Here is a 16,002-nt window from a genome sequence, read left to right as displayed (position 1 = left end):
AGAGATAACTAATAACAACAAACTGACCTCAAACTCCAGCACCGTGTTGAGTGGTGTTTTGTGACCACACCAACATAGGATAAAGTTTCCCAATGATCACCTTATGCTCTCTTGATCAAAATCATATGTATGCTAAGATTGCAGTTAGATCATACAATGACTCCAAGGTTCCAACTGTGTACTGGCGACTTTTTGATGGATATAGGCTTGTTTGGCTTGATGTTTTCTGGTAATCCAAGGGGACTTACATTTGGATCATTCTTTCACTTCTTTGCTGTGGCTGGAACTTTATCATCGGATATAGCAATTTTGTGATGCCTCTGCTTCGAACGGACTGAACTAGAATGAACTGAAATTAAAGGGGAAAGGGTTTAGGAAGACTAAGCTAAATCTAAGAACTCAATAGATAGCAATGCTTCAGATGAGATCAACCACACTTCACTGTGTCTCTAGAAGTCAACTATATGAAGTAGGTGCAATCTTCAGAGGTTGTGTTTGAAAAGTTATAAACTATTGATGAACACCATTAGAGAACAATATTCATCCAATAATTTAGGTTAAGTTCACACATTAAATAGCTTAGTCCAACCTTGCACTGTTAATACAAATCGTCTATTAACAAAAGGTATGAGCAAACGATCTTCACCTTAAAACATTGCGATCAACTTTGTTTATCTAACTGCTTGGAAAATGAAATTCTACTCTAAGTGAGGAAGGTGAAACCATGCAAGTTTTGAAAAATAACTTAAGTGAACAGCATCGGAGAACAATGTATCATTGTTATTATCTCAATAACTTATTGCAACAATTTCATACAATCTCCCTCCCTTTACAAATGAAGGGGTGAACCCCTTTTATAGGCCTCTAGGAGGAAAATGGGCGACCTAGATTACAAACCAATCAATGGCCTAGATTGAACATGCAAACCCTAATTAGGGTTTGACCAATAAACTTCTAAATAAATGACGCCAAGTAGTGGGGAGAGTCATAAATGAGGAATCTCACCCACTTTACATTAATTATCCACTTTCTTATGATTGAGCTCCTATAGAGAGTTGGACCAGACCTAGGTTAAGTTAATTTATGTTTACTTATCTTTCTTTAGAGATTTATATTATTAGTTCCAATGGTTTCCTAACCTATTGCAGGAAATCAAACAAGGTTTGACAACATGTGTATTTGTTTGTATACTCTGTGCTTGCATATATTCATACGTATGTTTTAAGTAATTGTGTATACTCTGTGTCTTCATATATTCATGCCTATACTTTGTGCTTTCATGTGTATACTCCCTGTTTGATTCATACTTGATATATGAATAAATAGGAAGATATAAGATGCATTTGAGGTCATAGATGTGTGTCATGCTTCTAATCTTCATCTTAATATATGTTAAGACCATCCCTGCTTTGGATGCAGAGAGATATCCAAGATATTGAGAAAACATTGGAGACTACCGAACTAAATAAGGAATACAAACTTACAAGATTGGTTCAGGGACCATCATTGCTTGAGGACAAGCAAATTCGGGAAGGGCGGACTGTCATGCCTCCCATTTTAAATGTTGAATGAAACTGAAATCAATACTTAGAAAATCGTCTAAATAATAAGACTTCATGATTTTCTGTAGGTATTAGGCAGAAAGACAATGATCTGGAAGGTCAGAGATAAAATGATCCACATACAGAATGTCATCAAAAGATTTATCGATATATCAAAAAAAGTTAGCAAGCATATCTAAATCGTTCATTGAACCAAGGAGATTGTCATGTCATCCCCGATTAATCATACATTAGTGGTATCGAAATGATAATTAGATATCGAAGATCTTATGACAGCGATTGGCCAAATCGGAACTTGAGGAAACATAAACATCAGACTTGTATAAATCGATCAATTGATTACCGATTTCATAATCAATAAGAGAGGGTAAGTATGGTATGATCGATTGGATTAAATAAATAATATTGGCTAAGGTAACAAATGCGATGGGAATAATTAAAGACTACTATTAGTTAAGACTTCATGTAAATTCTTAATCATGGAGAGAAGAGACATGTCTCTCAGATTGCATCCATTCCTACCATACAAGGTATACGATGAGAATCGATCTCATTCTAGAGGGGGGAATATGGTGTTTTACTGTATCCTATTTGTGTCTGCGCATTCAAGCATTATTGCCTTTGGCATAATCAGGTTGTGTATTCCAAAGCCACACTAGATATAGCATCAAGACATTACATATTTCTCAAATATAAATTAGAGAAAGCAATTTGTCCTTCATCAACATAGGTGAAGGAGAAAGTTTAAAGACGTATTATCCACACAACGTTGATTATAATAGATCAAAGTGACACTGAAGGAATCAATATCTCTATATAGTTGTTTCAGACTATATATTAATAACTCATAATCTAAATCTGATACTAAAGTTTAAAAATTAGAAGTAAGTGTCTCTTACTAGCCAATAATCCTAGAAGGGACATTACAGTGGATTGTGATTTTCATCCTGCAATAAGCAAATGCTCTGCGATCTAATTGAAAATTGCCATTTGGAAGCCACCAAGATGTGGGCTTAGGCTTTAAGGACTGCAGGCTGAACACTTGGCACCATTTCCCGCAACTGCAACTTGAGAAAGGGCCCACACTAAGAGTTTGTGATACAAAGAGATGTTGTGATACAATCTTAGGTTGGTAGGGGAAGGATATGTGGCAGCATATCAGGGTTTCACAACTTTTGAAATAAGATTAAAGACTAAGTTGTGATATGAATACAAATCTGCGATGCAATTGCCATGTGGATTGACAAGACAAATCATTACGTCATCGCACTCAAAGGGAAAGGCTGGCTAAACATGGGATCTGCTGACATGTACGACACATTATATTATATTTTGCAGTATTGTGGATAGAGGCTTTATAGCTCTAGGGAACTTGTGATAGCTTAACCTTTAGCAGTGCAATGAGATAATGACACCTAGCGCTTGCTTGGAAAAATGGTGGGGGCCATCATATAAGCTCTTTGCAAAAGATTTAGGCAATTATGAAAAGGCATGCACGGTGATTAGGAATAAAAGGTCACTAGGCAAAGGGGCTGGTAGATATACAAACATAAAGGGCTTAAGTTATATTTATAAGCTATTGGTGACTAGAGCTAGCAAGTCAACAATCGATTTTAGACCAATAACAATAGAGCCAAAAAGACCTAGGGTTTAGGCTAGGGCAAACACATAAAACCCTTTCAAAATACTAGAGAAAACACTAGGAATTGCAAAATGCTACACCACAATCTACCAGATGTTTTCCTCCCAAACTGAAAATTGGAATTGGATTGCAATCTTATCAGCACAAGTGAGATTTATGGATGAAATTGCCTCAAAGAACAAAGGAGGTTTTTCATGTTCGAGTGTGATAGACAAACACGAATGCTCAAGCTATGGAAGAAGAGAATCGATTTTGCCTTTGAGTGATTGCCTCTTTTTTATAGACTCCATTTTTGCACCCAATTTTGAATTCCTTTTTCTCTCCAAAAGAAATCACGTAAAAGCATTTTAATAAAACTTTACAAAAAGCCTTATTATGTCCTCTTTAGAAGGCTCACTTTATCTAACTAAAAATAATATTTAAGTTGCCATTTTACAACGTTTTCAAATAATAATAGTAGGATTGAAATAAAACATTATTATTAAATTATTTCTTTAACTTTATCCTTTTGTATTTGGGTCTCTCAATTATCCTATTTTTGAAAGGGGTATATGACATTCAGTGCGTAATCTCTCTTTATGACTTAATTGTTCATGTCTCTTTGTGTGAATATATTTGTTTTATGTCCTCCTTGAATACATCTCTTATCTCTTGATCTTTTCATCGATTTTATACTAAAACTAACTTTGCTCACTGACTTGATTAGTGGTGATAAAATGTTATCCAGTTCTACTAGATCTATATTCTCTTCTGAATGCCTAACTCTAGGCTGAAATTTTGACCCTAACTCTTCAAGAAGCTGCAGAAGACTATTTCAACATATTTCCAGTAGGATATTAACTCCTCTATTCATCGCAATCTTTTTTGCAGAGACACTTTCAAGCTACAAAATTATAACTGTTGATATGAAAGGACAGAAAAAGTATTGTAAAAGAGTGCATTAGTTTGTTTAATTTCCTCATTGTATGGGTTTTCATCTCTAATGGACTTTGCACATCATGTCTCATATACAAATCATTTTATCATCTGGGAACAATAGAATGATCTTGATAGGACTTACTATGACCAACCAAATTTCTTTAACATGCCCATTGTTTAGGTTTCTTTACATGTAAGCTGTCTCATCCACAAGTCGTGTTCTAATCCAGGACCTATATAACAATCTTGAAAGGAGACACTTTACTAACCAAAATGCCATGGCATTGGAGACATATTAAACAATAGCAGATCATTGAAATCATATCTAACATTTGAACAAAAATGTTTTGATAATATTTGCATGGTTCACCAACGACCAAAGGTTCTCGTATGATTAAGGTTGTAGTCAAGAGCTATCAAAATCTATAAGTAAAAGGCATGTGTCATCTAAGATTTAAGGAGTCACATCTCAGTTCATAGGCGAGACAACTTTCACACACCATCAATCAACATTGGGAATTGTGATTACTCTTATTAATGATATTTCCTATTGGATACCAATAGACCTCCAAGTTGGAAAATATTACTTTCTTGTTATTTATGTCATTTGTATAAAATTCTCATTCTATTGAAGAGTGGGTCAACGTTAAATCATACGCTCTAACCTTAGTTGGCTCTAATGGCTTTAAACAAAAATTTCTATATGAAACTCCACATGTTTTGGAATATTTTCTTAGAAGGATTTCTATGTTATTTTAGCTTGAATATATTTGATATTTTGTTAAACGGAAACCTCTTGTATTTCATTCGTTTACAGATGTGTCTACCATGTTTGTGACCCTTTATTCTGATTTTTATCCACTCCCAATAGTGTTTTTAGATCTATTTACAAGCTACAAAGAAGAACCTGCATATATGAAAGGGCAGATAGATTTAAACCATAGTTACAAGACTTGGACACAGCTCGGACTCGGCAAGCTGATTTTTGACTCGGACTTGGACTCGGCGCCCAGACTCGACCAAGACTCGGCAAATTGAAAAACCCAAGAAATTCAAAATTTTTTGAGGATTTAAAACCTGTTTCATGCATCCTTTAATAAATAAACATTAAAGACACAATAATCTCATCAAATAGAAGCATATACACAAGTTTACGTTGATCACATAAGTATAAATGCAAATCAACAACATGGACTGTGGAAATCTGATGAATCTAATTCATAAAATCTTCCCGATATTTGTGGAACACATGCAAACACTTTATAAACTCTATATTGAATTCCTTAATGTGATTTTGATTGGATTTTATCTTTGTTTGACAACTGCAACTCTTAACCCGACAAGCTGGCAGGGTCAAATTTCTGATATCACTGTGAGATACCCTTACTGATTTCACCCCAAGTCCTTGTAATATATTTCAAACAATTATAACAAACATTTGCAAAATTTGTAATGCTCAGAAAATAATATTTGCAGAGCAGACTTGGTTTGTAATCAGCTTAACATTTTATAAGAACTCAGAGTATTACAACATGGTGCACCTTATCAGCTGTGTCTTCCAACGTATTTGCATTCAACAATCTTATTCAACTAAACAAAGATATTTGCACACTGAATAGCAACTAAATCATAATAAATGAACAGCTATTACTGGACAGATTTGTAGAAATAACTTTAATAGAGAATTTCATAAATCTGAGTTTGATATAAATATTGACCAATGTTGTTATATGGAGCCTAATTAGACTCGAAGGTTAAATTTTCCTCACTTTTATCGGCGCAGTTTCCCCCTAAATTATTCAACGGGGGTTTGGGGGCACCACCCCCAAGACGGGGTCAAGGGGCAGCTGTTATTTTATAAAGGTGTTGTGAGTTATTTTTTCTATTGGCTGATATCTAATGCTCAGAAAATAATATTCGTAGAATATCCATCAAAGTCCAAGGTTTGTATTGGCTTTATCACTCATCACGTCCTTGAAATTTGTCTCTAATGGAGACTACACTGACTTTTTAAATTTTTTTTGCCTTTTTTTTACTTGCTGGGCGGCAAAGTCTGGGGCTCATGAATCGGCGAGTCTGCCGAGTCTGACAGACTCACGAGTCTGCGCAGACCCAGCCAGACTCTGCGAGTCCCATAACTCTGATTTAAACAACACAATATGGTAATTGCTCTGGCCAGCAATTAAAATTTTACATATGTTTGTCATGTGGTACATGTATAGTTTTCTTTTGATCTGGAATTTGCATTTGTTTTCTGGAATTGTGGACTTTAAGATTATCTTTACCTCCTGTCGAATTTGGATGCCTGATTCTTTGCTCTGACTGTGTAGATGCTCCTTCAGGATGCCTTAGATGGTTGTTTCCTGAAATTAATTGAACAGTGATGTTAGATGACTCTAGAAACAAATTTCTTGTTTTATTTAAACTTACGGACACCCTGTTCGGTCCCTTTGTACCAAATTGGATTTTTTTGAGGGCCTGTAATAAGACATGGATTTCTTACTCAATTTGTTTCTATTACTTTCCATCTACTTTTATTGTGCATTGTCTCCTGTAACATGAATCATATAGAGAGATATTTCTGTTAAGATCCATGTAAATAATAAGATTAATCAGCAAAAGGTAATAATTGTAAGTTCTATTTTAATGTTTTCCTGTGGATTTCTGTTTACATGTTCCTATACATACAAGTTCCAAGAAATTTATCGATTAGTTTGTTACCTTCTCTAGGGCAGCCGCTCATACTCAGGTTGGCAAATATATTGAAGCTATAGAAGACTGTAACAAATCTATTCAGCTAGACCCATGCTACAGTAAAGCTTATAGCCGTTTAGGCTTGGTCTATTATGCACAGGGAAAATATCATGATGCTATACAGAAGGGTTTTAAGAAAGGTTTGTTAGATTTTATGTAATTATAAGGTTAAAGTTATCATTACGAATACTCAGGCTTTTCTGTTTCACATATAACACTTGATTCATCTTTGAAATTATTAATCTTCCTTTGTTTGGTCTTTATTCACATGGATTGTTTTGTGATGCAGCTTTGGAATTGGATCCACACAACACTTCTGTCAAAGAGAATATTCGGGTTTGTTTTTTTGTTTTCTTTTTCTCCTTTTTAATGGTTAATTGTTTAATGTTTTGATTTAGAGGAAACACAGAGAGGACATTATTTTCCTGATATCCATTAGATTATTTCATCCAAAAAATTTGAAAAACCATGCAATATTGGGTTACTTTTTTTCTGCTGGAGTGTGAAGCTTATTCTATAACTCCATTGCGGTTAATTTCATAGGTAGCAAATGAAAAATTGGAAGAGCTTCAGAGACGAGAACATGGTCAGGTAGGTGATTCATATTTCCTTGAGAGATTCATTACTTCACAATTAAAGTTGGCTTAAAGGATGTTCAAAGTTTTTTATGTTTGACATGTGAGTACATTTCTCTTTTAAATTCATGCTATTTAGTCCGATTCTTCATTAGTAAGGAGAATGTATACCATTTGGAAGCAATGTTACTATTTGTGGACCATAGCTGGCTAATAGTTGTGTTGTATCCTTGTGAACACAAATAACTTTCTCTATTTGATGAGTACTCCTCCACTCGTGGTAGTTAAATGTATATGAATCCAGGACAAATGAGTAAGATACCCAAGTATGAAGATACACTTGAATAGAATGGTTCATAAAATGTTAATGTTGTAAATGAGGTTGGTACTTCAGCCATTTTGCTGACAAGCACACTTGAAAGTGTGTGTAAATTGGATTACTGACACTGTCATGACCCCTCCTTGATCATTATATATAACCTAAATAAAATAATAATTATTGATTAATATAATAAATATCAACAAATGATTACTTAGAATCATTAAATATTTATTTATTAAATAATATTCTTGAAATATTTAAATAAAATAAATTATATTATATTTAAAAATATATTATAAATAAATATTACATATAAAAAAATAAATGAATACTAACCAAGAAAAGTGAATGAAATATCACAAATCTTACTCCTATGTCAATTGCTACTAACATTGAACATCACCGATAATAATCATTTAGACAGTAATATTAATACAATATTACACAGCAAACTAATCAGAATTGGTAACCAGCACAAATTGAACATATTGTCCACCTATGAAAGCTAGTTTTCACTAATATAAACATCTGATCTCTTGATCGAGTAACACCGCATATCCAAGGACGATCACATGTTAAGACCAACCAATGGTTCAAGTAAAGATCATCCAGCGCTGGACAATTAAGTAATCATGAGAATCAACACAAGGACACCAAGCAACTGATTGCTTTGATCAGACCGATTATACATAAAGATAAAACATCATGATTGAAGAAGCTAGATATATTTTGGTTAGAGACTAATATATGTCGGTTATTCTTTGAAGATATCAAGTAAGATATAATATGCAGATCAAATATCAATTAATTGAAGACAGCGATTTGTATTATTAAGTAGTATCGATTTAAGGAGAAGACAACGAATCAGATGGTTAGTCATCCAATGGATTGATAAAGCAAGGAGTTGTTAAGTACAAAGACAGCGATTATGTGTACAAGGTGGCAGCGATTTCAAGATCAATTGTTAGGCCTTAAGATGACAATGATTAGAGATAGTTATACATCGATTATGATTGGAAGACTAATCGGTGTTGGGAAAGAGATGCGACTCATCGTGCATGAAGAGGCGCAAACCATTCAAATTATATAAGAAGATCATTGATCGCACTCCAGCAGGAGAAAGGAGGAGAAAAAAAGAAAGAAAGGAGGATCATCGAACAAGAATATGCCTAATACGTCTGCCTCACATATGAAACTTGATAATAATAAGTAGACGAATTTTAATGAATTCTGATTATGTCTTTATGCAGAATTTTTATAATGACCGTAGCATAGACTGAAATATAAACTAAAATAATACAGGACAGTGGTAGTCCAGATCTGACATGCGTCAGATCTGTCTGCCATTACCAGCCACTAAACATATTACTGACTAGTATTGTGTAAGAAGTGGTAGTATTAGTAAATTATATAATAGGATATTAGCAAATACATAATAATTAGCAATCCTATTTAATTCATATATATATATACTTAAATTATAATAAGGAATAATATAAGGACTGTAAATATAGATATTAATACAATATAATTATGATTAATATAATACTTTTAGAAATTGCTCTGTAGTAATACTTGATAATTTTTATAATTAGTAATTAATAAATACGTAAATGATTTATAAATGAATCAGAACAAGATTAATTATTTAATATGGTAAGTTAGTAAGTACTTGATAGACTAAAGAAAGATAGAAGATCACAGATTTGGTTCACGTGAGATAGACTTGACGCTTGATCAAATTAGTTTAAGTCATAAGCACTTGAAAATAGATTAATTATGGTTAAATTAGACCAAATCCTAGTAGGGGACATTACAGACACATAATCTTGCAAACTGATACGCAATAGAGATGGGGAGGATATGAATCAACACAGGCACTACCCATACTTGTACATGAGAAATATCTTTCTAAATTGGGATTCAGTTGTATTGTTGCCTCTATGGAAAACTAATAGTTGAAGCATTTGCCATCAATTTATTGTCTTGAAGCTAATAGCTAATACCTAATAATTCTCACATTCATAAGGTACTGGATGCTACAATGTTCCGCTCCCCATCATTTCCTTCCATTAAAACATGAGATTCTTATGTCAAACGGTTGAGAGATGCTTTTGCAGCTTTCCTTGTGAATTCCATTGGGTTTGATGAGGAATTTTTCCTTTCCTCACTCGCTACAAGGTTTGAGGTGTTGGGAGCTGGTCTGAAAACTTGTTTTGAAGACGGTTTGAGTCAAAAGAGGTTAGAGATTTGGTAAAACATGATGGTAATTAACTATTGGCATGTCGTTACATGGTGTTAATTAACTATTGGCATTTCAATATAATGTATGTTGTGCTTAATTAAGCTTATTATAATATATATTGTGGCGTTTGTGTTATGTTGCATGTATATATAATTGCCATATACATTACAAGAATAATGCTATGTTCAGTGTTAACATATACATGAACCTTGTGAACTGCCTTGTGACCACAGAATTCAACATTGTAATGAACAAATAAATTGCTTTTTGAAATATACGGCATTCCTATAATCGCTTTAAATTATGAGTAGGTATTCTGTTTAGTATCTACTTGGTCTGTCAATTGATTGTCTACATGGCTGATTTCAGGAGTGTCAGTCTGGTGCGACCCCCAGAACAATTTACAACCAGCTCTAGCTAACAATAAGAGGCTAGATGAAATGGTGCATATGCATGCATGGACACACACACATGCATATAGGGACACCCGCACCCCCATGTGCATATGTGCACACACTCATCCACATACACACCCACATCCTCGCACATCCACCCACCCACTCACATTACTTCATTACAGTGAAATGGTGCATATGCATGCATGGACACACTCACATGCACACACAGGCATATAGACACACCCGCACCCCCATGTGCATATGTGCACACACTCATCCACATACACAACCACATCCACACACATCCACACACATCCACCCACCTACTCACATTACTTCATTACAGTGAAAAAAATAGCAGCAGGTCACAAATTGGCCTTCATTTTTGTATTGTTGCCATTTTCCTGTTTATATTGAGTATAATACCATTTTAAATTTATATATGTATGAATGATGCAAAGAAATCCTAGTCATTTATGGAATTCAAATATTAAGATCTTTGTTTTTTTAGCATATAATTCAGGTTTTGTGCACAAGCTTCAAATTTTGTTTGGTTGGAGTTATGAATATTATAATACAAATATTCTAAGGTGGCTTAGGCATCAGATTCTAGTAATATTTGGAGGAAGTGCACATATAGCTTGCTTGTGGATTTATTCACTAAACAATAATACAAAATGCTTGATTGAGAGCATATGAGAAAATGCAATGTGGATTTGAAGCAGTAATTTGATTGCTTTTTGTAAAATTACTCATCATTATAAGCTTGACATATTTAAAGCCTGAATAATTGGAGATCACAGAATTACACAATCCATGAAATTGGTCATAACTGCTTATGGATTAGATCATGTGATATTTGTTTTCATCAGTGTTTCAGATTACACTCTGTGATCCATCATCAAGATGATAGAGTGCTATTAGAGACAGACAAATGAAGAATCATGGAGTGTGATCCAAAACTTTGATGAAAAAAATTACCACTCAATCCAATCCAGAAGCAGTTATGACGTATTGGTTACTCTTGAAAGGGAATAAAAAGGAGATTATCTTTTTTTTTTGCTAAAAATTTAGATGTTGAACTAGATCAGTTCAATAGCAATCACAGTTCCTTATTTATTTTCTGTTGAAATTATTGTGCAACTTCATTGTAGAGTTCAGGACCAGGAGAACAAAATACAGGGTCAAGTGCACAAGGGGCTGGGACAGGAATACCTGGCATGAGAGCAGAAACTCATAGTGCAGGATTCCCTTCAATGCCTTTCAATGTATCACTTCCCCCAGAAGTAGTAAACATGATTCCGGGTTTCATGAACATGGCAGCACAATTTGGTCAGAATGCTCACAATGAGCACCAGGAAAATGATGGGAATCAAGATTCTGGGAGCAGAAACGTTGATGATCAGCCTGAAATAAGAGTAGACGCAAACATAAATATGGCTTCTGAAGAGGGCGAAATGTCAGAACAGATGGAAGGGTTTATGCAGTCTGTGTTACAGATGTTTTCAGCATCTAATAATCAGTCAGGAACTGCTCATGGTGCTCCTTCAAGGGATCCTTCTTCAAGATAGTATATACTAAATGTCACTTGCATCATAGTTGCTTTCTTGGTTAAACTATTTGATTGAGTCATTTTGGATGCCATGCAACAGATTCCTGTTAGATCATATTTTAATTTGATGATGTGTTGTTATTGAACATAATGAGTTGTAGAAACCAACATTATAGCTTTTCTAAATATTAAACTAATAAGTAATTTCAAAGTTTTAGTTGATAATTTAATGCAATTGTCCACTGTTCACAGAAAGTTTCTCATTGTTGCACCATTGTAAGGCAAATGTTCATCTCACATCACAAAAGACATAATGGGGGGTTTCATCTAGTTGGCAAAGCATTTTTGTCATTTTTCTGAAAATATGTTATAAATTCATGTCGGCACATTCTTTTTGCAAACATGAATTGTTGAAATAATCTTGCTTTTAAATTTCAAAATATACCTTAACTTTTCTTATCACTATTTGGTGAGCTTATGTCACCAAATGGGCTCTTGGCGGAATTAGTGTACTTATTGCATTTTGTAAAGTTGTCTTTCTCTTAAATAGATTTTGAATTCCATTTTTTGAACAATATTCATGTTAAGGGGAAGTCTTGAGAACCGCGGGTTAGCTAGACTTTACATCATGTTGGCAAAGCATTTTTTGTCATTTTTCTGAAAATATGTTATAAATTCATGTTGGCACATTCTTTTTGCAAACATGAATTGTTGAAATAATCTTGCTTTTCAATTTCAAAATATACCTTAACTTTTCTTATCACTATTTGGTGAGCTTATGTCACCAAATGGGTTCTTGGTGAAATTAGTGAACTTATTGCATTTTGTAAAGTTTTCTTTCTCTTAAATAGATTCTGAATTCCATTTTTTGAACAATATTCATGCTAAGCGGAAGTCTTGAGAACCGCGGGTTAGCTAGACTTTACATCATGTTGGCAAAGGATTTTTTTTTCATTTTCCTGAAAATATGTTATAAATTCATGTTGGCACATTCTTTTTGCAAACATGAATTGTTGAAATAATCGTGCTTTTCAATTTCAAAATATACCTTAACTTTTCTTATCACTATTTGGTGAGCTTATGTCACCAAATGGGCTCTTGGCGGAATTAGTGTACTTATTGCATTTTGTAAAGTTGTCTTTCTTTTAAATAGATTCTGAATTCCATTTTTTGAACAATATTCATGCTAAGGGGAAGTCTTGAGAATCGAGGGTTAGCTAGACTTTACATCATGTTGGCAAAGCATTTTTGTCATTTTTCTGAAAATGTTATAAATTCATGTCGGCACATTCTTTTTGCAAACATGAATTGTTGAAATAATCTTGCTTTTCAATTTCAAAATATACCTTAACTTTTCTTATCACTATTTGGTGAGCTTATGTCACCAAATGGGCTCTTGGCGGAATTAGTGTACTTATTGCATTTTGTAAAGTTGTCTTTTTCTTAAATAGATTCTGAATTCCATTTTTTGAACAATATTCATGCTAAGGGGAAGTCTTGAGAACCGTGGGTTAGCTAGACTTTACATCATGTTGGCACATTCTTTTTGCAAACATGAAATGTTGAAATAATCTTGCTTTTCAATTTCAAAATATACCTTAACTTTTCTTATCACTATTTGGTGAGCTTATGTCGCCAAATGAGCTTTTGGCGAAATTAGTGTACTTATTGCATTTTGTAAAGTTGTGTTTCTCTTAATTAAATTCTAAATTCCATTTTTTGAACAATATTCATGCTAAGGGGAAGTCTTGAGAACCGCGGGTTAGCTAGACTTTACATCATGTTGGCAAAGCATTTTTTATCATTTTTCCGAAAATATGTTATAAATTCATGTTGGCACATTCTTTTTGCAAACATGAATTGTTGAAATAATCTTGCTTTTCAATTTCAAAATATACCTTAACTTTTCTTATCACTATATGGTGAGCTTATGTCACCAAATGGTCTCTTAGCGGAATTAGTGTACTTATTGCATTTTGTAAAGTTGTCTTTCTCTTAAATAGGTTTTGAATTCCATTTTTTGAACAATATTCATGCTAAGGGGAAGTCTTGAGAACTGCGGGTTAGCTAGACTTTACATCATGCTGGCAAAACATTTTTGTCATTTTTTTGAAAATATGTTATAAACTCATGTAGACACATTCTTTTTGCAAACATGAATTGTTGAAATAATCTTGTTTTTCAATTTCAAAATATACTTTAACTTTTCTTATCACTATTTGGTGAGCTAATGTCACCAAATGGGCTCTTCACGAAATTAGTGTACTTATTGCATTTTGTAAACTTGTTTTTTTTTCTTAAATAGATTCTGAATTCCATTTTATGAACAATATTCATGCTAAGGGAAAGTCTTGAGAACCGCGGGTTAGCTAGATTTTACATCATGTTGGCAAAGCATTTTTGTCATTTTTCTGAAAATATGTTATAAATTCATGTTGGCACATTCTTTTTGCAAACATGAATTGTTGAAATAATCTTGCTTTTCAATTTCAAAATATATCTTAACTTTTCTTATCACTATTTGGTGAGCTTATGTCACCAAATGGGCTCTTGGCGAAATTAGTGTACTTATTGCATTTTGTAAAGTTGTCTTTCTCTTCAATAGATTCGGAATTCCATTTTTTGAACAATATTCATGCTAAGGGGAAGTCTTGAGAACCGCGGGTTAGCTAGACTTTACATCATGTTGGCAAAGGATTTTTTTTTTTCATTTTCCTGAAAATATGTTATAAATTCATGTTGGCACATTCTTTTTGCAAACATGAATTGTTGAAATAATCTTGCTTTTCAATTTCAAAATATACCTTAACTTTTCTTATCACTATTTGGTGAGCTTATGTCACCAAATGGGCTCTTGGCGGAATTAGTGTACTTATTGCATTTTGTAAAGTTGTCTTTTTTTTAAATAGATTCTGAATTCCATTTTTTGAACAATATTCATGCTAAGGGGAAGTCTTGAGAATCGCGGGTTAGCTAGACTTTACATCATGTTGGCAAAGCATTTTTGTCATTTTTCTGAAAATATGTTATAAATTCATGTCGGCACATTCTTTTTGAAAACATGAATTGTTGAAATAATCTTGCTTTTCAATTTCAAAATATACCTTAATTTTTCTTATCACTATTTGGTGAGCTTATGTCACCAAATGGGCTCTTGGCGGAATTAGTGTACTTATTGCATTTTGTAAAGTTATCTTTTTCTTAAATAGATTCTGAATTCCATTTTTTGAACAATATTCATGCTAAGGGGAAGTATTGAGAACCGTGGGTTAGCTAGACTTTACATCATGTTGGCACATTCTTTTTGCAAACATGAAATGTTGAAATAATCTTGCTTTTCAATTTCAAAATATACCTTAACTTTTCTTATCACTATTTGGTGAGCTTATGTCGCCAAATGGGCTCTTGGCGAAATTAGTGTACTTATTGCATTTTGTAAAGTTGTCTTTCTCTTAAATAGATTCTAAATTCCATTTTTTGAACAATATTCATGCTAAGGGGAAGTCTTGAGAACCGCAGGCTAGCTAAACTTTACGTCATGTTGGTAAAGCATATTTTTTCATTTTTCTGAAAATATGTTATAAATTCATGTTGGCACATTCTTTTTGCAAACATGAATTGTTGAAATAATCTTGCTTTTCAATTTCAAAATATACCTTAACTTTTCTTATCACTATTTGGTGAGCTTATGTCACCAAATGGGCTCTTGGCGAAATTAGTGTACTTATTGCATTTTGTAAAGTTGTCTTTCTCTTAAATAGATTCTGAATTCCATTTTTTGAACAATATTCATGCTAAGCGGAAGTCTTGAGAACCGCGGGTTAGCTAGACTTTACATCATGTTGGCAAAGCATTTTTGTCATTTTTTTGAAAATATGTTATAAATTCATGTTGGCACATTCTTTTTGCAAACATGAATTGTTAAAATAATCTTGCTTTTCAATTTCAAAATATACCTTAACTTTTCTTATCACTATATGGTGAGCTTATTTCACCAAATGGGCTCTTAGCGGAATTAGTGTACTTATTGCATT

At 33.4% G+C, this 16,002-nt stretch overlaps 1 protein-coding gene across 2 annotated transcripts in view; it reads left to right on the top strand.

Annotated features, from left to right (window-relative positions):
• The window catches only part of LOC131061499 (uncharacterized), a 167,759-nt gene extending 155,561 nt beyond the window's left edge, over positions 1-12,198 (top strand). For both annotated transcript variants that reach the window (XM_057995208.1, XM_057995207.1), the window contains 4 exons: positions 6,853-7,016; positions 7,166-7,212; positions 7,420-7,467; positions 11,571-12,198. In XM_057995208.1, coding sequence (XP_057851191.1) covers positions 6,853-7,016; positions 7,166-7,212; positions 7,420-7,467; positions 11,571-11,987 — 676 coding nt within the window. In that variant the 3' untranslated portion in view covers positions 11,988-12,198. The remainder of the gene's footprint in view (positions 1-6,852; positions 7,017-7,165; positions 7,213-7,419; positions 7,468-11,570) is intronic.
• The last annotated feature ends 3,804 nt before the right edge of the window (positions 12,199-16,002 follow it).

This window comes from Cryptomeria japonica, chromosome 8 (assembly GCF_030272615.1).
Source record: "Cryptomeria japonica chromosome 8, Sugi_1.0, whole genome shotgun sequence".
Lineage (NCBI taxonomy): Eukaryota > Viridiplantae > Streptophyta > Pinopsida > Cupressales > Cupressaceae > Cryptomeria > Cryptomeria japonica.
This window is presented reverse-complemented; position numbering and strand designations above follow the sequence as displayed.